This window comes from Symphalangus syndactylus, chromosome 10 (genome assembly GCF_028878055.3).
Source record: "Symphalangus syndactylus isolate Jambi chromosome 10, NHGRI_mSymSyn1-v2.1_pri, whole genome shotgun sequence".
In the NCBI taxonomy this organism is placed as follows: Eukaryota; Metazoa; Chordata; class Mammalia; order Primates; family Hylobatidae; genus Symphalangus; species Symphalangus syndactylus.
Genome location: NC_072432.2, coordinates 57,565,407 through 57,579,235, shown reverse-complemented (window position 1 = coordinate 57,579,235; position 13,829 = coordinate 57,565,407). Strand labels below are relative to the sequence as shown.

At 34.4% G+C, this 13,829-nt stretch overlaps 1 protein-coding gene across 2 annotated transcripts in view; it reads left to right on the top strand.

Moving 5' to 3' along the window:
- CFAP299 (cilia and flagella associated protein 299) overlaps positions 1–13,829 on the top strand; it is a 697,187-nt gene that overhangs the window by 291,602 nt on the left and 391,756 nt on the right. For both annotated transcript variants that reach the window (XM_055297202.2, XM_063611178.1), the window contains one exon: positions 3,194–3,284. In XM_055297202.2, the coding sequence (XP_055153177.1) occupies positions 3,194–3,284 (91 nt within the window). The remainder of the gene's footprint in view (positions 1–3,193; positions 3,285–13,829) is intronic.

The following is a 13,829-nucleotide window of genomic DNA, read 5'->3' as shown; positions in this document are numbered from 1 at the left end:
AGCTCTAAAAATTTACAGCAAAATAAGGTATGCTTGGGAAGGTAGCTGGGGTAGGAAGTAGACATATTTTGTGGAAACTCTTAGGAATTCTGTAGTACCCTAACTGTATAGCCATTGTATCAATTACAGGTTTTTATTGTGAGCAATAGAAACCGATTCTAATGAACAAAATAAAAAGGGAATTGGAAGAGCACTGATTTTCATAGATTCAAAGACAAAGTTGAATAAGACTATGTAGTAGGAAGTAAGGGTAGCTACTATAACTCAGCTACCTTTCGTTCTTGTGTCTCTGTTAAAGATTTACATTCTCATGAGGTGAAATGACATTGGCAAATCTTGAGGTGTATTCATTAGCTGAGATTTGGGAGGTAAGAGTTGTAAGTAAGTGGGTACCTCGATTCTACTAAGGCAAAGAACGTGGAAAAGACTGTTGCCCAAGTAAAAGTTAGGGTAATGTTGCCAATAAAAAGGGAGAAACAATATTAGGAGGCAAAAGCAATAGATGTCTACAACTATCACAGAAGACTAAATCTATTAATATTTCCTTCCTTCAACTGTAATTTTTAGGATGCTCTGTGGATATGTAGGGGAAGGTTTGGTTTTGAAGCTAGGATTAGTGATTTTAATTCTCAAAAGAGCCTTTACTTGGTTACACTACAGTGAACCAAGTTAACAAATTTTCTGTAGTATCAGAATTTGCTCAGAAATTCTTTTCTTTACTGCTCTTATTTTCTGAGCAATCTGGTCTCAACCTTTGTCGGTCATGCTATAGGAAGCTATGAGTGTCTGAGCTACTGTTCACAAATATTTACTAAAAATCCCTAGACAGGATTGTATTTTCTCACCCCATTGATTTCAAGGTTGGCCATAGCACTTGCTTTGGCCAAGAAAATATGAGTGGAAGTTATATGTGTTACTTTTAAGCAGAAGCTCTAAGAGACAATGTGTGGCTATGTTCTCTTTTCCCTCTGCACAATAACCAGATGGTTCAGATAGAAGATGTTTCATCAGTGTCTCAGTCCCCCAGGATGAAAAGCCACAGTAAACCTGCTATTTATGCATATTATTATTGAGAAGTAATCTCTTGCAATTGTAAACCACTGAGATTTGGGCCATTGGTTACTATAGTATAACCTAACCACTGTTGATTTATGTACTTGTAAAATGAATTCTCTGTTCAAATTTCACAGAGAATTTCCAACAGACTGTGGTTTTTAAAACAGACCATAAGCAGGAAATTAGGTAGAAGCTGGATAAGTGATTAGAAGCTTATCCTGTGAGCAGTAGAAAACATGTAGATTTTTCTAAACAAGCAACTGACAAAATTACTTTTCTGTTTTAGACATTTAATATTAAAATAGTACATAGTACATATTGTAACATGAAACACTTTTGGACAGAACAGTGCATTAAAGAAATTCTCAAATATCTGATTCTCTCCTTTGGTACTAATTAGTAGTTATTTCCATGTATATTTAGGTTTTTTATTATTAAGTGATATATATATATAAATATATATTATATATAATATATATAGTAAGTGATATGTACATATATATATATGACAAGCTGAGGAAGATAAAACTAGAAAAACAAAAGCAAACAAGTTATAATCAATTTAAAGAGCTACATTTCTAGATCAATAACATAAACAGTAGGTTGCAATGATTTAACCTAGTAGTAATTGCTCCTTAACTCTTCGCAAAAAGCAATCACTAGGTGTATTTTATCTCTTAAATATTTCCCAAATCTATCCTTGCCTTCCTATCCTTAACATCACTTTTTAAAATCAGATGTTCATCATCTCTTTCTAAAGGTTTGTGATAGTCCCTTAATTAATCCCTGCAGTGTTGCTCTCCTCCAGGCTACGTTTTTCAAAGTTGCTGAATACTGTTTCTAAAACACAGTTTTGATTATCTTATTTCCTTGCATTAGACCCATTTGGTTCAACGCTTTCTGGTAGAATGACAAGGTCCAACCTCCTTAAGTAGCACACAAGCCTTCCCTGAAAGGGATTGTAAGAATGAGTTCTAGGACCAGACTCTACTATCTGGACTTATTAAATATTTATAACAATATGTTTATTATAATGTTAACTTCTAATATTACCTGGTTTCTCCCTCACTTCTTGTGTTTACTCTCTGTTTTGCCATTACCCGATTGCCTTGCAATTTTACATTTGAATTTCTTTATTCCTTTTTATTTACTGATAACTCTCTCCTTCCACCCCACAAACTGGTTAATACTATCTCGTTTTAACATTAAGTTCAATAATAATTGGTTTTAAATTTGAGATTAAGTGACTTTTCCTTGAATAAGATACTTCTTTTATGAACTCCTCTGATACTCGGTCTATATCTCTATTATTCCAGTTATCACATGGTATGACATTATGTTTATATATCTGGTTTATATATCTGTTTACCTCTATGAGACCATAGGCAACTTGAGAGCATGAACTATGCCTTGTGCATCATTGTGCCCTGATAACAGTTCCTGGTTCATAGCAGACACATAACGAAAAAGTTTGTGGAATATGTAGGAAATTGCTATATAAAGAAAATATTATTATTTCACAAATCACTCTTGAACTCACTATTTTGTGGTTCAGTTTTGCTTGATTGAGATCTTTGTGATACATTTCTTTTAAAATATATTTCCAGAGAATGTTATTTTTTGAATTCTTGATGCTTCCTTTCATCTGACAAAGATAGGTCAACCTAGTTTCCTTTCCTGCCTTGATTATCTCTACTCATAGAGCTAAAATTAATGCTCTACTCCAGTAACGGTATTAGCATAGGTGTCTAGTATTTTAATTTCCTTAAATTAATAAGCTGTACTAAAATTATAGGCAATTTAAAATTTTTATGAGAAGTGAGCCGTACGAACATGTTGGCTTTTCATGATATGTTAAAAAGGAATGAAATGGGCATGTAAATGAAATTATATCTGCCATGAGTCTTGATATGGATATATTATTTAAAGGCTTGATTCCAACTATTTATAAATAAAGACTCTATTACTATATACAATTAAATTGAGGAATCTAGTAGATCATAATGATTTTGTTTATATGGTTTTCACGTTGCAAGGAAATTGTCACTTGGAATAAAGAAGCATTGTTGTTGGCTCCAGAGTGTTGGAAACATATTCGTTATCTAATATATTATAACTGAAGATCTGCTTTTTACAGGACACTAACAAGTGCTGGTAAAGACCTACAAGATAATTTTCTGATGGCCCTGGCAATGAGAGAAGAAGACAATCGCAGTGGAAAACTGAGTGTAAGTACATTTCACCCAACAGCTTAAAATGTATACACTAAAGGCACAATTAATATTAAAAAATGTAACATTAAATATCTTAAAGATATTTAACTAATTTACAAGATATAAAATGATTCCTCTTTATTAATTACATGTTACAGGAATATATATAGAAAGTTAAAAATTCCCATTTACATCTCTAGAAGTAGCCAAATAGTTAAAAAGAAAAAGGATTCTAAACGTTCATTGCAAAGAAAATGCCTATGCATGGCAGAATGGCTCTTTAACCTGGGTAAAGGCTTCTGCTTCTTTTAAACTTAACCTCTTCTTACATTCTCCCAAGTTGCATCACCCACTAATCCCAAGTTTTGTCCCCTGATTTTATGTGACTCCTAGAATATAATACCATAGTCTGCTTTTTAGTCCTACCTTGGAAGAGGTGATAGAAATCACGTAATAGAAGAACTGTGTTGTCATTATTATTTTGGATGATCCCAGGATAATATACTTTTACTTTATTAAAATGTGTGCTATATAAAATATGTAGAGAATGTGAATATTATTTGGAATAAAGATTTACTTTCGGCCGGGCGCGGTGGCTCACGCTTGTAATCCCAGCACTTTGGGAGGCCGAGGCGGGCGGATCACGAGGTCAGGAGATCGAGACCACGGTGAAACCCCGTCTCTACTAAAAAATACAAAAAAAAAAATTAGCCGGGCGCGGTGGCGGGCGCCTGTAGTCCCAGCTACTCGGAGAGGCTGAGGCAGGAGAATGGCGTGAACCCGGGAGGCGGAGCTTGCAGTGAGCCGAGATTGCGCCACTGCACTCCAGCCCGGGCGACAGAGCGAGACTCTGTCTCAAAAAAAAAAAAAAAAAAAAAAAAAAAAAAAGATTTACTTTCACACTTTGTTAATATGATATTTGTGATAACAGTCTTTGTAAGTCTTAACATGTTCCAAATCAAATTTAATAGAAAAGACAAATATTCATGCTAAAACTGTAGTAAGTGACTGACTTACAGAAAAATAATAAGAAATAGTGTGATAAAAAATTTAGAGCAGCAGAAAAATATGTATATAAGGAGATCTATTCTACCAATATTTTCTCAATAAAAAAGTTGGAGTTTTTCTCACTATCAGGTCTCACTGCATACTGAAAATATCGCATGCAGGCAAAACCCTCAATGTAGTTCAGAGAGAGAAAAAAATCATACCATGTTTAGTTAATAGAATAGAATTAACCCTGACTTAAAATAAGGGAAAATTTCTTGTAGGAAGTAGGCTGACAGAGGTTTTAAAAGGGTGGGGATGGAAATATGGGCAGAGACTAGACTTTGGACAGCTTTAGTAATCACAGCAGAAAAGTCTGAATGAATATGTGAGCAATTACAAATGTATTTTCTCAGAAATATCAGTGGAAAAGTTATAGAAATTAAATATTTAAATGAAGCCAAGACTAGGACATAATTTAATCTCCAGAAATGTTGCAATAGGAATGGTAGAATTGCAGAGGATGCTTTAATAAAGATGTGCATCTTGAGAGCATTTCATGTATGTGATAGAGACTAAGGAAAATCTTAGAGGTAAAGATGTGGTAATTGAAGAAAAAACTAGTTAGAAATTAGAGAGGTAAAATGGATTATTTTGGGACAATAATTTCCCATTTCTTTCCAGACTACTCTGAGGTATTTACATAGCAGATCAATCTGTTTTATTTCCTTCCTTGGTGTCCATGATATAGTTATCTTACAGTTTTTCTGCTTTATTCTGACTTTTTAACTCAATCTCTTTCTTGGGCTGATCATCTTATACCTCCAGTTGACCTGTATCTCTTCTACTATATGCATTTTCCCTTAGTGAGTCATCAAAACCCATGAGCTTACTGACTATGTTTCCTGCTACAAAGACAGAAACCTAGATCTTCTTTTTTCATCTATTAATTATGTTTTTTCACTTAGTCATTAAACAAATAGTGGTGAGTGGCTCTATATGAGGCATTGTACTAACTGCTTGGGATACAATGGGTGGCAAGTGCTTATGGAGTTTACAGTTGTTTGGGGCAGAAAATGAATAAACAATCGTTATTTGTGTAGAAATAAAAGCAAAAATGCGATGTGACAGGTGCTATGGAGGAAAAACACAAAAAGCTCTGATTGTGTGTAAGTGGGTAGAGGATGATATAATCAGATTTTCAGACAGAAAACATCAGTGTGTCTTTAGTATAGGAAATAAATTACAGAAAGGATAAAGCAGATGCCAGCAGATGCACTGCAAAATCAGATGAAAAGAAGAGAAATGATTTGAGAGCTATTTAGAAGGCAAACTTGGCAGGATGCTGTGATAGGATATAGTTAAGGAAGGGATAGAAAGAAAGAGGGTGGTCTTTGGAGATAGATAGATGGTATGGCCACTCTGAGATGGAGTGCACTAAAAGATCAGAAGTAGGGCACAGAGATCATGTGTTTGATTTTGAACGTACTGAATTTGATTTGTTTTTGACAAAAGAATATGTTCAGATGTTAAGAAGCTGGAGAAAAAGATCTGAACTCTACTCCAAAGTTTACCTCCATATTGCTATCCCTCAAATGCTCAACATTTACTCTATTACTAAGTTATTTTTTTTTCCTTTTCCACTTACCAGATCTCACATCCATTTGGTCACCAACCCTGGTCAATTTTACTTGGTAAATAATTCTCAAATAAATGTGGGAGAGGAGGCAATGAAGCCAAAGAGATGGGCAACAGCCAGGACTAAGGGCTCTGTTGCTGTGCTCAGTAGCATGGACAGTGCTACTGAGGTGAAGGTGATGAATGTCCTTAAAATAATGTATAAAAATGGTTAATGTGATCAGACATGCAACTTAATAGTACACTGGCAGCAGTATATGGGGATAAGTGTGTCTTCATAGAGATGGGGAATGAGATGTAAGACAGGGAGGTCAACTGAGAGGCCATTGTAACAGTTCAGGCAATACATAATAGATATATAATAGAAGCCTGGGATAAATAAATGACAGAATGAATGAGAAGAGAAAGATAGATTTAGTGATTGATTAGGAGATAAAATCTGGAAACCATGTGCTTGTTTTTATGTAAGAAATAGTGATTTGTAGGATTCAGGAGAGTGAGCAGCTGATAATAATTTTAATAATGGAAAGACATATAATCCTGGCTTTGGAGGATTTAGTATAGTTCAGTGATTAAAAAACAGATTTTCGAGGTAGACAGTAACTAGACTGAAGTTCCAGACTCACTGCCTACCAAGTATTGTGGATTGCAAAAGGACATTACTGTATTTTCTAAGCCACAATTTCCTTGTCTGTAAGGTGGGAATTAAAAAAGTACCCTCATCTTAAGATTTATTACTGAAAATATAGATTAAACATGCATCACACTATATGATACATGACAACTATTTAATATGTAATAAATTTATAATAAAGGAGTGTTATAACTGCTAAAGCTATAACTGTGAATAAAATAGATATAGAAAATATGCAATACTTTTGCTAATCTTTAAGGAAAACATTGATTGGATTCGAATTTGTCTTTAGAAAAGATAGTTGAAACAGTTCTTTGAGACAACCAGTTGCTTATATATTTTGTTAGAGATATAAAGATTGTTGACCAATGTAAGATATTATAGCCATCAGAATATTTTTTAAAGAAACACTATATATTTTTTTAGTGTTGTAGGAACCACTGTCCATTTTAACTTATACTCTGTGCAAACCACTTTACTATTTGTCAAAAACAAAGATGTATAGAACTTGGGTCCTCCCTATAGTGTTTCTAATATAATAGGATTATGTAACTTTCTAGTGAACAAGCAGCTGGGGGAGGAGATAATTATTTTTTAAATGCTGATTTGTTGAGTTAAAAAAAATGAAAACAAAACATTTCCTTTCTAATCAAAGACTCATGAAGATTATAATGAGAGGTCACTTGCTGTTCTGGGTGGGAAAAGTGAGACCCATTGACACTTATTTTCCCACTGAATGTTGACTGTATAAACAGTCACATGGATAACTAGTTTTGGCTTTGAAATATGCATTATTGAAGCTAGTAAAAAAACATTGCCTACAGCTTTTCCTTCAGAGTCATTCAAAGAAACCACTGTACCTGGGTCAGGAAAACCTATGAATTAGGTGGTTCCTAATATACCCATTTCCTGTGTTGAAATCTCTGTGAAACATAAGATTGCGTTGTATATGACCAATAACATTGTGCTGACATGATCTTTTCCCTCCTTGCTATTTTCCAACTTTTATAAAATGTTCCCTTTCAAGAAAATGAAGGTATTATACAGATGTTTATTTCTTTTTTGATAGAATTCATGCTTGTCTACTAATAAACCCTTATGGAAATTATATGACTCACACAATCTTACCCTCATTTTAAATAAATTACATCAACGTTTGGGGGAAAATGTATATCAACATTTATTTCACTAGAAAAACTATAGCTGGATAGATCTTTAATTTCCTTATTTCCTGGATAAAAATTTGATACAGAGGCAGTGAGAAGTGCAGGAAAGAGCGAAGGTTATGGAGTCATCTTATCTGAGTTTGAATCTTGGATTTTCTACTTATCACAAGCTAAAGACACATTTCTCAACTCAACACAGCCTGAGTTTCCCCACCCAAAGTATGGGGATAATAATTTTCACACTGCTGAGATATTTATAGAATAAAATTATATAATGTGTAAAGCACATCTAAGCCTAAAACTTGGTAGGTGGTTTTTTTTCTTTTCTTTTCTGAGACAGTGCCTTGCTCTGTTGCCCAGGTTGGAGTGCAGTGGTACCATCATGGCTCACCGCAGCTAAGGTCTCCTGGGCTCAAGTATCCTCCCACCTCAGCCTCCTGAAAAGCTGAAACTACCAGCACGTGTCACCACACTCAGCTAGTTTTTTATTATTTGTAGAGACAGGGTTTCCCTATTTTGCCCAGGCTAGTCTTGAACACCTGGGTTCAAGTTATCCTCTTGCCTGGGCTCCCAAAGTGTGAGCTACTGCATTATAGATGTTTAATAAAGCGTAAATACCATGTGTTATGTTAGATCAGGTTCCCTAAAAGCAGAGCCTAGGATGCCAATTTTAGTGCGAGCGATTTATTGAGAAATTCTCTTACCTAAAACCTGTTATGGCATGATGGAAGCATGATACTATAGAGGAAGAAGCTAGGCAGAGATGTGGTTTCAGTTGAAATCTAGTCTCAGTCTGATCTCACAGAGAGCTCTGGAGTATGAGAGATTGTTCTGCCTGCAGCAAGGGGAGTTTGCTTGTATACATTTCCTTCCCCATTCCTCTCTCCATCGACTAATCATCAGCTGCCACAGAGGTGGGAGATGGAGAAGTGGCTCCTGTCAGCTAAGGACAGTCCTTTTGAGGAGGGTGCAGGTGGGAACCATTAGCTTTTAACACCTGCAGTTCTGGAGCTGGGTACATCTGCCTGGGAAATTAGATCTAAGAAGGACACTACCAACATCCACTGTAGTGCTCTAGAACTACAGATGCTAAAGCTTAGTTCTAGCCATTTTAGGAAAAAAAAAAGTATGTCATTGTTTCAATAATTTAATCTTATGTAAGCAAAATATAATTTTATTTAGATATTTAAAGTTATCAATCATTTTATACGAAAATTTAATGACATCTTTAGTGTTACATACCTGACATGAGACATAGTCATTTGAATTAAAATAAAATGTATTTGGTCATTTACAAATGACCAAAAGCCCAAATATGATTTGGTGTCCAAAAATTTTACATATGTAAGAAGCTGTCCCAGTTGAATCTTATGTCTGCTAGTACATGTCCCATATATAATTCATGCTGTGATTTTCGAACTGGCAGAATCAAGACAGTCAATTATACTTCATTAAGACAATTAAAAAATGATAATATGATTATAATTTCAGCAATAGCTAACATATTAAAAGCTTGCCAAGTACTGGGCATTTTTCATAAGTGCTTTATATCCTTGAACTCTTAATATTTACTACATATATGAAATAGGCATTATTTTTATATCCACTTTATAGATGAGAATTTTGAGGCACGAAGAGGTTGAACATCTTATCCAGGTTTATATAACTGGTTAGTGAGTGACTTAAATTCAAATCTAGACAGTCTGGCTCCAGAGTCTGATTCTTAACCACTATGCAAATGAACAAAATTGCCCTTCGGAGAGCATATTACTTATGACAGTGGGGTGTTAGCTCAGAAGTAGCAGATAAAACTGATGTTAATAACAACAGTAGATACATTAGTAGCTTGTATTGCATGACCGTCACTGCTCTAAGCACTTTATATGTTAACTCAATTACTCCTGATTTATATCTTTATTTCTAGGTGACAAAATGAGCCACAGAGAAGTTAACTATTTTGCCCAATGTTCATGGTAAAACTCATGTTTAAACTCAAGCAATCTGGGTCCAGATTCTGGGCTCATTAACCATTGAGCTCCCAGAGAGAGACACTCATCCATGGAAAACATGAATATTACTTCCATGTGATTAATTAAATATGAAAATATGGGAAAATATCTTTATGCCTTCTGGGAATAATTTAACAAAATGCTGAAATCACAAACCATTAAAATTTAGTAAATCTGATTTCATTAAAACTAAAATCCTTTATTGACAAAAGATAATTAGCAATGTTTAAAGACAGGCCACATATATATGTAATACATAAAGCTGACAAAGCATTTGTATCAATAACTTAAAAAGAATTTTTACTAGTTAAAAAAAATCCAATCAACAACTGAACAGATTGTAAACAGGCAATTCAGGGATGAGGAAGCCAAATAGTTCAATCAATAAGAAAAGACACTCAACTGTACTAATCTGATTGCTAATCAGAGACAAGAGAATTAAAATGAGCTATATTTCATACCCACTAGGTCGACAAAAATTTAAAAAGACCAGTTACTTCAAATGAGAGAAACTCTTACTCATATAAGCAAGGAAATAATTACAAGTCTGTAATTATCATGTAATTGTGATTGTAGCATTGCTCATGATAGCAGCATAACCTAAATGTTCATAAACATAAGAACAGGTTGTTGTCCATTCTTACAATGGGATATTATACAGGAATTAATGCAAAAAATATAGGCATTCTTTAGATCAACATAGGATCATCTCAAAGACATCATGTTTAGTTAAAAGGAAAAAAGGCATGTTTTGGAATGATGTGTACAGAATGACTCTCAGTCACTGATGAATTCGTTCCTTCTTGTGTCTCAGTTTCCTTATCTGTAAATTGGATTACTAACTGTATTTAATAGAAAGTGTGTGAGGATTAAATGAATTTTTACAGGTAAAAGTATTTAAAACACTATTTAGAACACAGAATGAGCTAGGCACAGTGGCTCATGCCTGTAATCCCAGCACTTTGGAAGGCTGAGATGGGCAGATCGTGAGGTCAGGAGTTCGAGGCCAGCCTGACCAACATGGTGAAACCCTGTCTCTACTAAAAATACAAAAAAATAGCCAGGTGTGGTGGCAGGTGCCTGTAACTCAGCTACTTGGGAGGCCGAGGCAGGAGAATTGTTTGAATCTGGGAGGCGGAGGTTGCAGTGAGCCGAGATCGAGCCACTGCACTTCAGCCTGGGTGACAGAGTTGAGACTCTGTCTCAGAAAACAAAACAAAACGAAACAAAACCATGCACACAGCATGCTTAATAACTTAATATTTAAAATGTTTATATAAAATTCAAAAACTGACAATAATTAATCATTTTTATGGACATACTCATGTTCTAATCATATATAAACTGTATAGTACACACTGAGGAATAATATACCTTAACTTGAGGAAAATGGTTACATTGTGCTAGGTAGGAGGAAGTTGGAAAAGAAAGGAGGGAGAAGAGTAGGATTGAAGAATAGACTTTTACATAATGCTTTGTTTCTTTAAAATTTATGATTCCAATATGGGAGAATGTTAAGATTTGAGCAAGTTGCTTAGCAGGATGTTGGCTACCTGAGTATTAGGTATAATAGTTATGTTAATAAATATTTGTTATATTAATCTTTCTTAATTTACTTTTGTTTGAAATATAGTCATACCTGGAAGCAAGAAACAGATTATAATACTTTAGGAAAATTTTAAAATGAACAATTATTGGTGAATTTCTTATATCTAGTAACTTGTTTACAAAGAAACAAAAATCATGCAGCGAAGAGGTCGAACTTTGACGTGGCACCTCACGATTCTTTCTTCTCTGGAAATGGAATGCAAATCCAGGACAGGTGCCCTAGAGGCCATGGATGTCCTCGCTAATCCCTAACCCTCTCCACCTAGGTGATCAATTACTGGTGAGCCAATAGCATTCCCTCTGTTGGAAAGGGACTTTAGAAATGGAGAGGCACAGAGCCAAGGAATCACTGAGGCTAATCTTTTAAAATATGTGATCATAATCTCCTGCTACTGAGGTCCCTAATTTACCCATGTATCTGTCCCTTTGTTTGGAAGGGCCTTCAATAGGGTCTTTGAATTTGGGAGATACTGCAGGACCATTTCAATAAATCCTCCATTTTGCTTAGAGTTCAATTTGTGGTTTACAGCAAAGAGAACATTAACTACAACCTTAAAATCAGTATAGTTTATTTTTAACCAAGAGAGAATAATCATTTAGTAGAATCCTTTTGTGGGAAAAGATTTCTACTACTTCCATCCATAAGAAAATTTCAAAAACGTTGGTAAACTGGAGTATATGGATTCACATTCTGTGTGCAACTAAGAAAGCTATTAATTCTTTTAAACTCAATTTTATGTACCTTTTTCACATATTAAAATATTGAGTTATTAAAATTGCTACAAATTTTGGAGAAACAATGCAAAATGGGGAAGGTGCAATAAAATGTAAAATTAGTGAATTTGCTGATTGCAGTGATGTACGTAAGGGTTTTTACCTTTTAAAACATTTGTGTTACTGAAATTATAAAAGCTGCTATTGTACATAACTGAGGAAGCATTTACAGATTGTTTTGGATTTGTATATGTGCAATAAAGGACAAATATATCCATGAGACTACTTGACCCTTGATGCAAAATGATAGTAATATTTCTTTCTTCAGATCTATAAATTGTAAGAAAAAGCTTCTGGCTGCCTAGGCTTAACAAGTACAATGGCTTTTTCATATTACAAATGATACAAAACAAGCAAAAGAAAAAATAATTTACTATGTGAAACATGTCATTAGAAACGGATAAATTAAATGGCTATTCTGTCAAACAGTTTTACTTCTCAAAGTTAAAAGAGGGCCTCATAAGAAAGTTTTTAATAAAAATCAGTTGTCAGGAAAGATGTTGAGTGCGCTGTAATAAATAACAGAGGTAATCTTCAGAGCATTAAAAGGGATATAACCATGATTACTCCGTAAAATTTATGAAAATTATGGCTCAATCTATTTTGCAAAGCATGATGGTGAATTTGGCAGAAAACACTGAAGTAATGTGTAACAGTTGTAATTTAGTTGTTTTGCTATTAGGAGAAAATTATGTTGCATAATATTTGAAACATCTTTTCTTCTGATTTTCCAGTTGAATATAATTTAATACTTTAAGAGTTTGGTGTCTATAGCACAGTTTGGATCAGAAACAGAAATTTAGCAATCATGTTGACTTCTCTTTTTCTCCTTAACTCTAAGATGTGGTGAAATAATTCAATGCTCTTTACAACCTAACTTTTGAAACAATATTATGTTTATTTAGATGCTATAGCTAAAAAGGGAACACAATTGAGCCTTCCCATTCCTTTTTCCCAGTATTTTGTCCAGGAGAAGAATGTATTTTACGGCTGGGTCTTCACAGGGTTGTGGCTGTGCATATATTGGCAGGTGCTATTCTTTGGACCAAATGTGGGTGTCTGACTCCATTGTTGATCTCCATTTACTCATTCTTAGCAGAGGGAAAGATCTAAATCTGAACCAACTGTCTTCATTGCAGTTAAGATAGCAAGAATACCTGTTTGAATTGGCATGGTGGGTGACTTTTTATAAATATATACTCTGCTTCAGTTTTTGAGATATGGGAGGAAAGTCTCAGAAGAATCAATTTAACTGACATTCTTTTTCTAGGGATTGCTACTCCTCTTCATATCTGATCAGTATACGGCTTTTGCAGTGTTAACTGTTGCAATGATAATTAAGGTAGTTGTCTTTTATTGAATGCTAGCTTTGTGTTGGCATTTGTAACTTGTCAAATCTATTGGCATAAAGTTATTTATAGTATCCCCTTATCATTTTAGTGTCTGTGAGATCTATAGTGATATCCACACTCTCCAGATATTGGTCTTCTCTTTTTTCCTGAGCAGGCTGGCTAGAGATTTTATCCATCTTCTCCAAGAGCCAGCTATTGGCTTCATTTATTTTTGTCTATTGATTTTGTGTTGTTCATTTTGTTGATGTCTGATGTTTGTTATTTCTTTTATTCTGCTTACTTTGGTTTTTGCTTTTCTTTTTCTAGTTTTTTAGATGAAAGTCTGGGTCATTGATTTGAGACTTTTCTTCTTTTCTAACATAGATGTTTCAGTGCTATACATTTCCCTCTAA